Here is a 13657-nt window from a genome sequence, read left to right on the forward strand (position 1 = left end):
ACCCGTAACTGCCAAGGCCTGTGAGGCTATCCAGGGAATGAATGCCAAGGCAAGTCTTTGTTCTATACACATAACATTAGTTACTTGCCTTACTACCATTTAGATGTGGATAAACTGGAGCTAAGTTCAGGAGGAATCTAAATAGTTAAAATTAAGCACTGTTTGAAACAAAGGTGTGTAACAAAAATCCCCGGACAATGCCTTAAAACTTAAGGTTTTTAAAACAGATCCCAGGGTTTATGTCATGACTTGATTTCTTGTTGCCCAAAAGATTTGGATTTCCTGCAAAATTGCTCTTAAAGTTCTGTAGTACTTGAGTGTTAATTTATAGATGTTAGGATAAATCTTTCTCTTGGTGTGAATTTTTTTCTAACCTAAAAGTGATTTGGAATTCAGTTTAGTGAATTCCTTAGTAACCCAACTGAGTAACGGTCCTATTGGTAAATAGGTAGCCATAGTTAAAATGACACATTTCTGTGTGGTTTAGAAATGGATTTTGAAAACAGTTCCGAAACAGATCAAGTGTTTTTAAATTTTACTCCCTAGATAACTAGAACTATAGTTTTAAAGCAAACTAATTATTTTTAAAAATACATACTGTGCTGAACATCAGAGTGTGCTTGTCCATGAAACTTGTCTTCCTCAAACTAGTCTTTGTTCCTATAGCAGGGATATGGCTGAATGCAGTCAAAAACTAGTCATGGGTAGATGTTAGTTACTAAGTTTAGATAGTTCATCATGTGGACTTAAGTTATGTTGGTAATGTGTGAATTCATGGGGAAGGCAGACTTTATTGGAATAAGTGTGGTTTTTTGGTAAAGTTGCTTTACATGTACATTCCATTCCATTTTATTTTCACACCAGTCTGTCCTCAATTTTCTCAGGAGTGTTTTGATGGAGAGAATAGATCTCTCAGGATCTAAATTGTAAATGGGTTTAAGTATCACAAGACTTGGTATTTATTTCCAAATGCATATGTCTTTGAAAATCTATAAATCCAGTTTTCAACATTTATAAATCATAAATTACAGTGGCCATGAATCTAAGGAATATGTAAGAGGGTAGTGCTTCTCTGTATTTGATCCTACCAGGAAAATTTCAAGAAAGTTGTAAAATGTTTCTGCCCTTGGAAAATAGCCTGTGTTGTCTAAAAGATGATAACTTGGTGTTTATTTTTCCAGACATGTCTTTTACAATAATTAATTTCTGTACAAGGCCCTAGAAATTGTATAGCATATGTCTTGCCTGCTCTCGGCTAATGCTGGCCTCTGCCTGTTGTAAACGTGCGTTTTCATACGCGCTCCATTCTGTCTCTACGCATACTGAAAGGGCAGTCCTCCTCAGGGAGTGTCTTCTCCAGAAACTTCTCCCCAGCTGCACACGCCTTCTTTTTTAGCTCCCAGCAGTAGCCAGGTTTGGAAGAGCCTGCTCTGGTTGAATTCTTGGGGACACTCAAATGCCTGCAAACAGGCAGTTCCTTAGGATCGCGTGGTCAGTCGTGGAGGATGGCCGGCCTGCCCCCCGCACCGCTCAGGAGAGTCTTCTCTTGCACACCACAGGCCTTGTACACAGCACGGCCCTCTTCAGTGTGCAAGGCTGAATCTTGGGAAATTGTCCGTTTTAACCCACAGAAGCTCTATTTTCATACGACTCAACTGAATAGCGTGACCTAAGTGTTACGAGCTAAGCTCTGGAATCAGACTTCCATATTGACCTGACCCTTTCACTTTCTGGGGACCTTGGCACATGACTGGAATGTCTGCATGCCGCCTCTTCCGTATCTGCAGAGAAGCCAGAACCTGTTCCTCCTGCACCGTAGGCTGCTTTTGAGAGTGAGAAGGACGTAACCTGTGGGAGGGACCGGAAGGCGCTCCAGAAATGTCAGCTCCCTCTGTAGTGACGAGCATGGTTGTTTGTGTTTGCTGTTACTTTTGTTATTGACATAGACAGTCTGACCAAGCATGGAGTAAAAAGGCCTTGGGCAACGAGAAATGCACTGGGCTGTTTTGTGCCAACATCACCAGATCAGCGGGATGGGTGTAAAAATGCTTGAGTATTTTGTATGATTCAAGATGCCTGGAGACCTCCATGGCGCAGGTCCCTGGGCACGAGAGGAAGTTATCCGAGAGTCTGAATCCAGACCAGCACTTTCAGTAGCCAGTCTACCTTCGGACGGCAGTGGGAAAGGCGACATCTTTCACCCTGACACCTGTCGCATTTGCCCTGGGTGGAAAACTGCTGTTTTTACTGATGGACGCTTTAGTACTTGGTTCATGTATGTGAACTACTCTTCCTCCATTACTAGTAATGCCTTCTCTTTTCTACAAGTTGGAAATTTACTCATTTTTAAGATAATTTTCGAAGGAGTGATGTGCCTTTAAGAGGAAATGCAGAAGTTGTTTATAAATGGAATAGGTAAAGATATTTCCATTTAGGGCGGGAGACAAAGAATGGCCTGAACACATCATTATGCACATTTTCTCCTTCAGAAATTGGCCATGCTATGAACTGGGGGTGAACTGTTAGATCCTGGAGTTACTCTCCCCCTCATGCACTTGCACACGTAGACACAGATTTGTGTATGTTTATGTGACATTTTGCTATTTAAAATAGCTTATTAATATTTTATTTCACCAAGGAGGCCTCTTCTCTTTCCCATTTCTTTTTCTAGAAGGTCAGTAATGATGCTAGTCAGAGTGATACGAGTGTCTCCTCATCAGAACCAAAGAGCAAAGGTGGTCTCCGCTTGCTGGCCCACGAAACGAAAACTGGATCTTTCTTAAATAACAAAAGTCTAGATGTCAAAGACAAAGCGGGTCTTTGTCCAGATGAAGATGATATGGAAGGGGATTCTTTCTTTGATGATCCCATTCCTAAACCAGAAAAAACTTACGGTTGGTGAGTAAACTCTTTTTGGATTATCAAACTAGGGGCTTAAAAATACAGTTTCTAAATATTTTATATTTAAAAAATGAGCTGCTAAAACTTCTGTAATTATTGAATATGTAAGTCTGATTTTCTGTCCGTAAAGCCTTTTATGTTGTAAAATAATTCCCGCTGGTAAAAAGCGTAGATATTCGTAATTTCTGTAGGGAAGTGTAGACTGAGTGCCCGTCATGTGCCAGGTGCTGTTCCAGGCGCAAGCTGTGTGGCCAGAACACAGCAGAGCCCCTGCCTTCAGAAGCTTACAGGCCTGTGGGCAGAGGCAGCGAGAAGTGAGAATCCCCACACGCTGTGCTGGGTGGATGCAGCCAGAGTGACGGGTCGGAGCAGGGGCGGGGGCGGGTGAGCGTGTGGAGGTGCGTGCTGTTCCGTGATAGCGTTAGGTCAGGGAGGGCGTGCCTTCGAGGGGCTGGTTGAGCAAAGAGCCCAAGCTTGTGAGAGAGTCAGCCCGGCGGATACCGGAGCTCCAAGCAGCGCAGGCAGAGGTGAGCGACAGGTCAGAGAACGGCTGGGGGGCGTTGTGGAGCCGACTCCGGTCGGGGCGGTGCTGACTCTAGCAGGAGTGGGGCTTTACCCCGAGGGACACTGGGGGCCCCAGGGTCTGAGCAGCAGAGTGACTGGCTCACTGGGCTGCTGGGTCTCCAGCTGGGAGCTGTCAGGATTCTTCTCCAGGTGAAAGATGACGGCAAAAGTGGTGAGAAATAGATGGTTTGGGGATGTCTTTTGAGGTTAGATCCAAAAGGATTTGTTGTTAAGTGTTAAAGAATACAGTGACATCAGGGGAAGTTCAGGGTTTTCAGCTGAGCAACCAGAAGGTGGAAAACACCACTGACAGGTGAAGCATGGAGAGCAGGGTTGGGCTGCACAGGTGGGCCAGGTGACAGTCTAGAGCTCACTTCTGATGGGTCAGGTGTGGGAAGGTTGCTAACGCACGGTGAAGCCGGCTGCAGGGAAGGGGTCTGGGCATGAGGGGAGAGGTTTCCGTGTTCGATCCTGCTGCCAGTGGAGCCTAGGGGTGGTCACCTGGGAAGTGAGTGGCACCTGGAGATGAGCGAGGGGAGGAGGAGGAAGAGGGAAGGGGACCGAGAGGACCCAGGAGAGGTGTTCTGGAAGGAGGAGGCCAGAGTGAGTCCTTGAGCTAAGTTCTGAAAGTCGGCCACGGCGCACGGCAGCTTGGAGGCAGGGATGATGGGATTGTGGGTTGGGGGTGGGTAGGGGACAGGGTATCAAAGGATTAGAATGGGTTTAGGAAAGGATTGGGGGGATTGTAGGTGGGGAGTGCTTTTCTGGTGAGTTGTGTTGTTCAGGGGTGTGGGGGAAAAATAGCGGGAAATCACAGTGCGCATGTCTGCTGAGAACAGTCCTGCGTTAAGAGAGGAGACGAGTGATGTGCAGGGGTTGCTGTGCTTGGGGGCGCAGAGCACCCCCTTGCGAGGCTGCTGGAAGGAGGGAGGTGTGGGCGCACTGTGGGCAGGTGGGGGGGGTGTGCGGGCAGCAGCCTATGAAGGTTCCCACCTGAGTGGGGGGTGCAGGGCAGGGTTGGAGAGGAGGCCTCTGAGAGGTAGGAAGTGGCGGGAGGGGGTGCGCAGGAGGGCAGAGCGCAGGGCTGTTGGGGAGATCAGCTGCTGGGGCTGTGGTGCCTCTTCCCCACAACATGGCTGCGCGGGTCACCTGTGCTGTCCCCTGCCTGCATTGCTGGGCGCTGGAAGGGGCCTCTGATAAAAGTCACGGACACTGAAGATGGCAAACAGCGATATCATTTGGGAGCTGAGCGGATTTCTCACTGATAACTTGCCCCGTGGATTTGTGATGACACTCAGCCTGCCTCGCCTTGTAGGTATGCTTGATGGTTTTGAGTCTATGAAGCGTATAACCTGTCTTTCCCAGCACTGTGTAGTGTGCATGTACGGTGTATTCACGTTGCTTATGTCTTAGTGGCCGAACGTAAGTGTGACCTTTAACTGTACGCTTGTTTCTTGTTAGGAGAAATGAGCCTAGTAAGCAAGCAGGAAGCCTTGCATCACTCTCTGACGCGCCCCCCTTGAAAAGTGGACTCAGCTCCCTTACCGGAGCCCCCTCATTGAAAGACTCTGAAAGTGAGTGCCTGGAAGCCCCCGGGTCTCCTTACTGAAGACACGGACTTGGAGGACTCAGGATGTGTTTTCTCTTAAATGCTATGTGGTCATTGTTTATTGTTCAGGAAAAGCCCATAATTTTACCAGTGATAGTTCCTGTTCTTTGCTCTTTAATAAGGTTGTGTTCACTTCATCGTTTTGTCTTGTTTTTCCTGTGCCATCAAAATACTTTTTTTTAGGAAATTGAGTTTTTACCTGCCTTATACAGTAAACATTTTTAAGTCCTTTCTCTGTTGTTGGACATTTAGATTGATTTGAGTAGGATTTAAATTCAGTTCTTAAGAACTTGTTTTTTAGATTCTGTGATACCACAGTAATTATCATACGAATGTTAAAATATTCATCTTTTAGCTATTGGATCTGTTTTATCTTTTTTATTCTACTTTGGATATTGGCATCACTTTCTTCTTGTGTGTATGTTTTGATTTTTTTTTTTTTGACTCAGGATAGTAGGTTTATTTTACTTTTTTTTTATTATGTTATGTTAATCACCATACTTTACATCATTAGTTTTTGATGTAGTGTTCCTTGATTCATTGTTTTCGTATAACAGCCAGTGCTCCATGCAGTACGTGCCCTCCTTAATACCCATCACAAGGCTGACCCATCCCCCCCACCCCCCTCCCCTCTAAAACCCTGTTTGTTTCTCAGAGTCCATAGTCTCTCATGGTTCGTCTCTCCCTCCGATTTCCCCCCCTCATTCTTCCCTTCCTGCTATCTTTTTTTTTTTTTTTAACATATAATGTATTATTTGTTTCAGAAGTACAGGTATGTTTGATTTTTTAAAATATTTTTTCATCATGATAAGTGTATGTTTTAATCCCCATCACCTGTTTCTTAAATTCCACATTCCAGTGAAGTCATACAGTATTTGTCTGTCTTTGACTTCACTCAGCGTTATACTCTGTAGCTCTATTTATGTTGTGCAAATGGCGAGATTTCATTCTTTGGGGTATGAATCTGATGTGTTTACGTGTAGCAGAGAGGTGGGGTGTCAGGCAGACATGGAATGGCCATACGACTACAGTTTACTTCCTACCCCCTCCCCACACACAGATGGCACCAAGACCAAGGATTCGAAAGCACAGCCTTAAACACGGAGATATGTGCGTGAACTTCACTTACTGTATCATAGTAAATGTAGATTTCCTCGACAGCGTGTTCACAGCATAAATGTGCCTCTTTTGAGAACATTTCCTAAAAAGCAGATCTTTATTAGGAAATTGTGGTATGAATTTGTGTAATTTTGCAGTATTTATTAACCTTTCTACGTCATGTGTTGGGGCAGTAGGATTTGCCGGGACAGGCGAAGGAGATGATGTGTGGCTGCTTTTAGCCGTCTGGCAAACTTGCCACATGTTTGCTAATGCGCCCCATCAGTTTCCCTCTTGTCCTTTCTCCTGGTCTTTGTCACCTGCAGTAGGAGTCTAGCATGTCATGATCACATCACTCTTAACACTGGTCAGGGAAGAATGATGTGGACAGGACATTGAGCACTTGGGACTGAAGAAATAAAACCAGTGAGGTCAGTTGGGTAAATGGAATAGCAATTGAATTAAAGCAACATTGAGAAGTTCAGAGGAAAGTAAAATTGATGAGAGTAATTAACTCATACCCGGTGAGGCTTGTTATGATGGTGACGCCGGATAGTTGGGCCAGAAAGTATTTTGGTGGTCAGGTTCCAGTAAAGACTACATGTTTACGTGTGGTTACGTGTGGTGACCAAGGGTGTGCAGTGCATGACGTCAGCATCATCAGAGCTTGTAATTCTTTCTTGGTGTTTGGTTTGGACGTTTTAGTCATAAACCCTATGCTGAAGAAAAGTGGTACAGTTTAGAGATTGTTGTATTCTCAAAGTCAATTTATGTGAATGTTTTTCTTCACAGGTAAAAGAGGAAACACAGTTTTGAAAGATCTGAAATTGGTCAATGATAAAATTGGATCACTTGGATTAGGTAACTAGATTTCTAATTTTAGCATTGATGGCCCGAAGGTGATTATTTTTTAGAATAAAATCTAAATTGAAGTGGCTTAGCCTCCTACAGTGAGCACTTTGTAATTAGATGGTTTGGATGGTCTTCGTGAATCCAGGGTTACTCCATATGCCAGGGGTGGATAAAACAGCCAACCACAACAGACTTTCCTTGTGGAGCTCGGATTCTAGTAGGGAAGATCTGCATCAGACAGGTCCCTACAGATACTTGGAGTTGAGAGTCCATATGCAGTGGTGTGAAAATGGATAGTAGGGTGACTTACCCTAGCCTAGGCATTCCGGAAAGGCCTCACCTAGGAAGTGACTTCTCTGCCAGGACCTGATGGGTCAGGGCTAAGGGGAGAGGTTTCAGCCCACACTGACGACAGTTTGTGCAAAGGCAGTCACTTTTTTTTTTTAAGATTTATTTGAGAGAGTGCGTGAGTGGTGGGAGGGATAGAGGAGGAGGGAAAGAATCTCATGCAGACTCTCCACTGAGTGCGGAGCCAGATATGGGGCTCCATCCCATGACCCTGAGATCATGACCTGAGCCGAAACCGAGTCAGTCGCTCAGCTGACACCACCCAGGCGTGCCCCCTCCCCCCAGCGCACTTCTTCCTGCAGGAATTGGATGTTACAGAAAATGGAAATTACACATCACTTCCCTGTTCTCTTCCACTCTTGCCCTTCCCCCTTTGCACTTTGGTTAAAGTCCTGAGCATGACGTTCTAGGCCTTTGGTGGCCCCTGCCAGCCTTTCTACTCTTCCCTCCTCTTGTCTCCCCCTCCACCCCCCAGACTCATTATTTTGAGGGTGTATTGGTGTCCTCACTGTTTTCCAAACCACTGCACCCTTCCTGTCTCCGGACCTTTGCATGTGTTTCTTGTGGGAACCCACGTTCCCCAATAATTTGTATGTCTGGTACCTTCTTTAGGTTTTCCCTCAGAGAGTTCTCTCCAGGCTCTCTAACAGCATCTGGTTTGTCTGGCTGTCGGCTGCCTCTTTCTTTCCACTGGCGCTCCTTGAGGCTAGAAACACTGCTTACTCTGGTACTTCAGGGGTCCTGGGAGTCGCACACATATTTGACAAATGGATAAAGTAATCATGGGCTTTATCGGAAGACGATCAACTTGTCTGACTAGTCTAGAACTTAAATGCCCTCAGGGATGTGTCTGTGTAGACATAGTCTGGTCTGACACTTGGAGGGACTCACGAGCATCCAGGGTTCTCCAAGCCCTGCCGGCCACTGAGCCGGGCCTCCTCTTCACGGTCTGCACTCTTCCTCTGGCAGCCACACACATGGCCGTGTGTCCTCCCCGTGCCGGCCGTCCCTGGAAGATGGCTCTCGGGGGCCTTCCCCTGTTCCTCAGGTGATGTGGAGGGGGAGGGTGATTTGGAAGTCTTCAGGTGCTCGGGCTGCACGGTCAGACGCTGGTGACGCTGCTCCATTCGTCTGCAGCCCTTGCTCGTCCCGTGGCCTTCTGTGGAGAGCAGACCGTGTCCCAGGCTTGGGTCCAGCACTTCGCACGTATGGATCCTGACGCGAGCCCTGTGTTTGTTTGGTGTGGGTTTGGCCATCTTCACAGCTGAGGAAACGGCCAAGGAAGGTTACCTAGTTCTCCCACGGGCTGACAGCTCTTCAGAGGGAGAGCTGGGATTTGCACCCCGTTGCGTCTCACTGAGTGAGATGCTCCTGTTTGCTTTGCTCTGTAGCCTCTTCACACTTCGTGATACTTTGAAATTTTATATACTATGTTGAGTTGAAAGTATCAGTAACAGGGACGGGACACCTGGGTGGCTCAGTTGGTTAAGCATCTGCCTTCGGCTCAGGTCATGATCCCAGGTCCTGGGATCGAGTCCTGCATCTGGCTCCCTGCTCAGCAGGGAGCCTGCTTCTCCCTCTCCCAGCTGCTCATGCTCTATCTCTTGCTATTTCTCGCTCACTCTCTCGCTCTCTGACAAATAAAAAACCTTTAAAAAAAAAGTGTCAGTAACAGTTACGATGACTTGCTCTTATGAATATAATATCATTTAATATCAGATGACTTTATAAATGGTAAACATATAATGCAATTAAGCTTTTAGAGACTTGGAATAAAAGACCGGGTATTAACTACATTTTATGACATTTTATTGCTTCCTAGGCAATTTATTTGGTCATTTGCTTTCATATCACATATGTTAAAAATACTATTTCTGATCCTGGCGACTTCTTTTTTACTGCCGCAATATAATTCATTAATGTAGTTTTTCCTGAAGGAAATGTGTGTGTGTGATCGCAGATAAATTGTGGAGCATGTTGGTATAAACATAACATATCTTTTCTTAAACTTAACAGGGACTGGAGAAGAAGATGACTACGTTGATGATTTTAATAGGTGAGAAACATAGTTGGGCAACAAATACAGTGTAAACAGTTTCTGACACAGGAAGTAGGACAGAATTCCATTTGTGCTCATTTTAGTGTATTAGACTCTCCTGTTCGTACTGATTGCAGATGGAGAGAAGACAGTTAATCCAGGATTATACACTGGACTTTGAAACCTGTTTCGGTTTCGCATTAGAATGTGAACAAATGCGTCACGTCCAGAAAGCTTGATAAGAATGGGTCAAGCAGAGGCCCCAAGGAAGGGACGCAGAGTCGCTCAGAGGTGTCAGGTCGTCGGGATCCATGTGCTCTCCCTAAATGCGGCGGTGGGGAAGGGGAGGGGGAGGCACACACAACTTTAAAAATGGCCCTCTCCAGTTATTGTTCTGATTCAGATGACATCGCGTAATACTTTGTTTCAGACCACTTTTTTACATACATAAGGACAGTATAATCCTATGAGTTGCCTAATAGTTTGGAAATAATATTTGTTATGGATACAATTAGAAATTTTAAATTAGAGTCTGAGAATTTTATACAATTGACAGGTTTTTTTTCTTCCCCCAATTGGGAATTTATGTTTATTTTTTAACAGAATAATTTATTGGGCACCTGGGTGGCTCAGTTGGTTAAGCGACTGCCTTCAGCTCAGGTCATGATCCTGGAGTCCTGGGATCGAGTCCTGCATCAGGCTCCCTGCTCAGCAGGGAGTCTGCCTCGCCCTCTGACCCTCCCCCCTCTCATGCTTTCTCTCTCTGTCTCATTCTTTCTCTCTCAAATAAATAAGATCTTAAAAAAACCACTAATTTATTAAACAGTTTTTTTTTGAGGAGTGGCATGATGTAGTAGATGAAATAGTAAAAATCTGGGTTTGCATCTTCCTTGATCTTGTGGCCACGGTCACCTTTATGGATCTTCGTTTTCTAGTCCCTTGAAGTGACTCGCCTGTTTGTGGCTCACTAAGTTACTTTAAGGATCAAGTGAGATAATGTGTATGAAATTCATGAGATTTAATATCATTTTATTATATTTTATTTAAATGTTTATATTCAGCATTCTTTTTTCTTTTCTTTCTCTCAAACTAGTACCAGCCATCGCTCAGAGAAAAGTGAGCTGAGTATTGGTGAAGAGATCGAAGAAGATCTTTCTGTGGAAATCGACGACCTCAATACCAGTGATAAAGTACGGTGCGGGCGCTGCCCGGGGAGTGCTGCGTGTGCCCGAGTCTCTTGCAGTGGTGGACTGCAGAGCTTTAACAAAGTCCTGGCCCCGGCTCTGGAGTCCAAACTGGCCACCCGGTGGTGTAGTCAGCAGAAGCAAGTCGTCCTGTTTGGAGAAGTCAGGATAGAAACTGGCGCAGGTGTAAGAGAGGCAGTGAAGCTGCGTCTCAGCGGGCAGGTCAGCTCAGCCCATGGGGACGGTACAGCAGAAGTGGACGCAGGCTGTACAGTGAGGAGTCCGGCACGGAGGTCCACATACGACCTTTTTATTAGGCAGACAGCGGCGTATACTTTGATGTGTGTCAGGAGAGGCCAGGGAGCCTCTTGGGATCTCCTGTCGTGCCCACAGAAAGCTGCAGCCCGGTCAGGCGAGGGCCTCTCGGGTCATAGGTCCTTACAGCCTGGAGGTGAACGTTGCTTTCCAGAATGAGCAGGGAGTGCTCGTGACCATCAAGGGATTAGCAGACAGGAAGGCCTTTGAGAGGGGTTATAATGAAATGTTCTATTATTTCATTATGGTGTTATAATGAAATGAAATGAAATGTTAATAATGAAAGCACGTCTGAGCCAGCAACATCTGGGCACGTGTTCTTTCATGGACTGTGGTTCTTAGGCAGGCTTTAACCTTCAGTCCTTGGCTGGTTTGTTTGTGCAGTGGAAGTGGGAATGCCTGCCTCCCAGGATTGTTGGCGAGGTTGAGTGAGAACTCCCGACACGTGGTCAGCCTCCACGGTCTGCCTCTTACCTGGCACCTCATGCCGGCCTCAGGGGCCACGGTGTGCTGCGTTAAAGTTACCAGAGGGGCTCCAGACGGGTTATTTTAGCAGGTTTTTGTGTTGTTGTTAATGTAGAGTTCTGCTATTAGCTCAGTCTTTGGGTAATTCTCACAGATTTCAAAATAGGAAGAAGGTGAGGTAGAGGACTTCAGAATATGAAGCAGTTTGTAGAGTATAAGATATTTAAATTATAGCAATGTATTTTAAGAATTGTTTGACTCTGCATTCTGATACTGGTTCTTTTTTTTTCTTTTGAATAACCAAGCTTGATGACCTGACACAGGACCTGACTGTGTCCCAGCTCAGTGACATTGCGGATTATCTGGAAGATGTTGCATAGACGTGAAAGAAGGAAGTATTCTAATCAACAAAGGACAAAGGACTCTGATCAGTTCCATTTTTTTTTCCCCAGACAATCACTCTTTGCTGGAATGTCTGCTCCCTCTTGGTGCCTTGTGTTTCAAAAAGACTGCAGATATTTTTAAAAATTTAAGTTCTCATTATACTAAACAAAAGCTTCCTACTTGAGCCCATGTGTGGAAGATACAATATTCTTAATTTGGTTTGGCTGGAAGTTGATTATCTACAACTCAAATTCATTACAAGGCGTGAACCCATGAAAATATGAGTATTAAGAGCTTACTGAAAGGTGTCAATAAAGCTGTAGGTTCACACAACTGTGTGTGTGTGTGTGGCTTTAGCCATCCAGAATCAAAGCATATTTGATACTAGGCGGTTGTGCAGAGAGTTGGCAAAGTGGCCTGAAGCTTATTACCGAAAGTTAGATTTGATATGTCAGCTTTATTTTGTATTTCCTTCCATGTGGAAGGGTTGTTAGACCAGTAAGCTTTTATTAAATACTCCTGTGTGTGCTAGTTTTGCTTGTTTCGAAGAAATCTAGAGGTTGTTTTGACTTCTAATCCATGAATTGTCGCTGACAGCAGTCGTGGTCACCTCCCCTGTCCATAGAAGAAGCTGTTGGTCACAGGCTGTCTTCTTTATTGTTGTAATTTATTGTGTGTAAAGATGCCTGGAAACATACTTGATACCAGAATGCATCTGAAACCACCAAGCAGTGCTTTTATTTCCGATCTGTAAGTTGATCGTATTAAAATCCAAATTGGACTGTCCAGTAGTAACAGCCTCAGACCGTATCCGGAGTGCTGGGCTTTGTGCACTGTCCGTATTTCCTTGCAGCCCCGTCCGGACGGAGGCGGCGCTGGCCCGCGGGCAGCCTCGCTCCCTCTGCCCGAGCTGTGCTGCTGTCCCCGGGGGGTTGCTGACCCGCACTGCTGGGGGTGCCGCGTGTGTTCCCAGGACTGTAAGTGAAGCTGTGAGCGCGTGCTACATTTTGTACTTTTTTGTTTGAATTAAATTATGTTTTTTTATTAAAAGTCATCTTTATTAATAAAGAGTAAGCTAGACCTACTTGATTGATTTCAGTAAGTGAGCAGACTTTGTCGTTCCTGTAGCGCCGGTTTTTCCTATCTGCCTCAGTGTTACAGAAGTCTTTGCCGGGCCCTCGTATGTGAAGGGCAGCGATAACGAAAGGGTTGCGATTATATAACATGACAGTGTGATTGTGTAACATCTAAGTGAAACTGAGCCACGAACACCAAGAGGAAGTCGGACAGAAAGTGGGCCAGTGCGTCCTGGGAGCCGCTCTGTGGGCCTGCCCTCGCTCTGCGGGCTCTGACCTCAGTCCTGGTGGCGTGCCGTGTCCTGTGTGAGTACGCAGCGCCGGGTGGAGATGTCATCTGTTGCTAAAAGTCCCCCAATGTGCTTGTTGTAAAATGCATTTCCCTAGATGTCTTCTGTGTAAACCGTCGCTTTCTATAAAGCTTTGTGTTCTGCTCTGGGCCTCTTGAATCTGAGTCAACTGTGTGACTTATTTTTTATATTATCTGAAAGAAGAGCAGGAGGTGGCTTTTTAAATTTATGGAAAACTTTGAACAGCAGCATCTGAAATTTGTCATTCTTCTGTTACCCAGAGAATCTGACCTTTTGAGGACATCTGGGAGGACGGGCAGAAAGGGCCAAACATGGAGCCTCCTCCATCATCGGCCATATACCTAGTGATGAGAAGTTCCATTTCCACATGTGTATCTCAGTTAGTTAGGTTTTGAGCATGTAACTAGTATTTTCTTTGTGTTTCGAAATACATTTTGACAGACTCATCCATGAAACACATTTTCATGGTAAAACCTGAATTTTACAGTGGAATTTTTCAAGTGTGAGGTGTC

General features: G+C 45.4%; 1 protein-coding gene across 2 annotated transcripts in view; it reads left to right on the top strand.

Annotated features, from left to right (window-relative positions):
- Positions 1–12822, top strand: part of LOC118001894 (FGFR1 oncogene partner) — a 29555-nt gene extending 16733 nt beyond the window's left edge. For both annotated transcript variants that reach the window (XM_034992070.1, XM_034992071.1), the window contains 6 exons: positions 2672–2898; positions 4927–5039; positions 6965–7033; positions 9389–9428; positions 10504–10600; positions 11680–12822. In XM_034992070.1, coding sequence (XP_034847961.1) covers positions 2672–2898; positions 4927–5039; positions 6965–7033; positions 9389–9428; positions 10504–10600; positions 11680–11754 — 621 coding nt within the window. In that variant the 3' untranslated portion in view covers positions 11755–12822. The remainder of the gene's footprint in view (positions 1–2671; positions 2899–4926; positions 5040–6964; positions 7034–9388; positions 9429–10503; positions 10601–11679) is intronic.
- The last annotated feature ends 835 nt before the right edge of the window (positions 12823–13657 follow it).

The sequence above is a fragment of the Mirounga leonina genome, unplaced genomic scaffold, assembly GCF_011800145.1.
Source record: "Mirounga leonina isolate KUSES-001 unplaced genomic scaffold, KU_Mleo_1.0 Mir_55, whole genome shotgun sequence".
Classification (NCBI taxonomy): Eukaryota; Metazoa; Chordata; class Mammalia; order Carnivora; family Phocidae; genus Mirounga; species Mirounga leonina.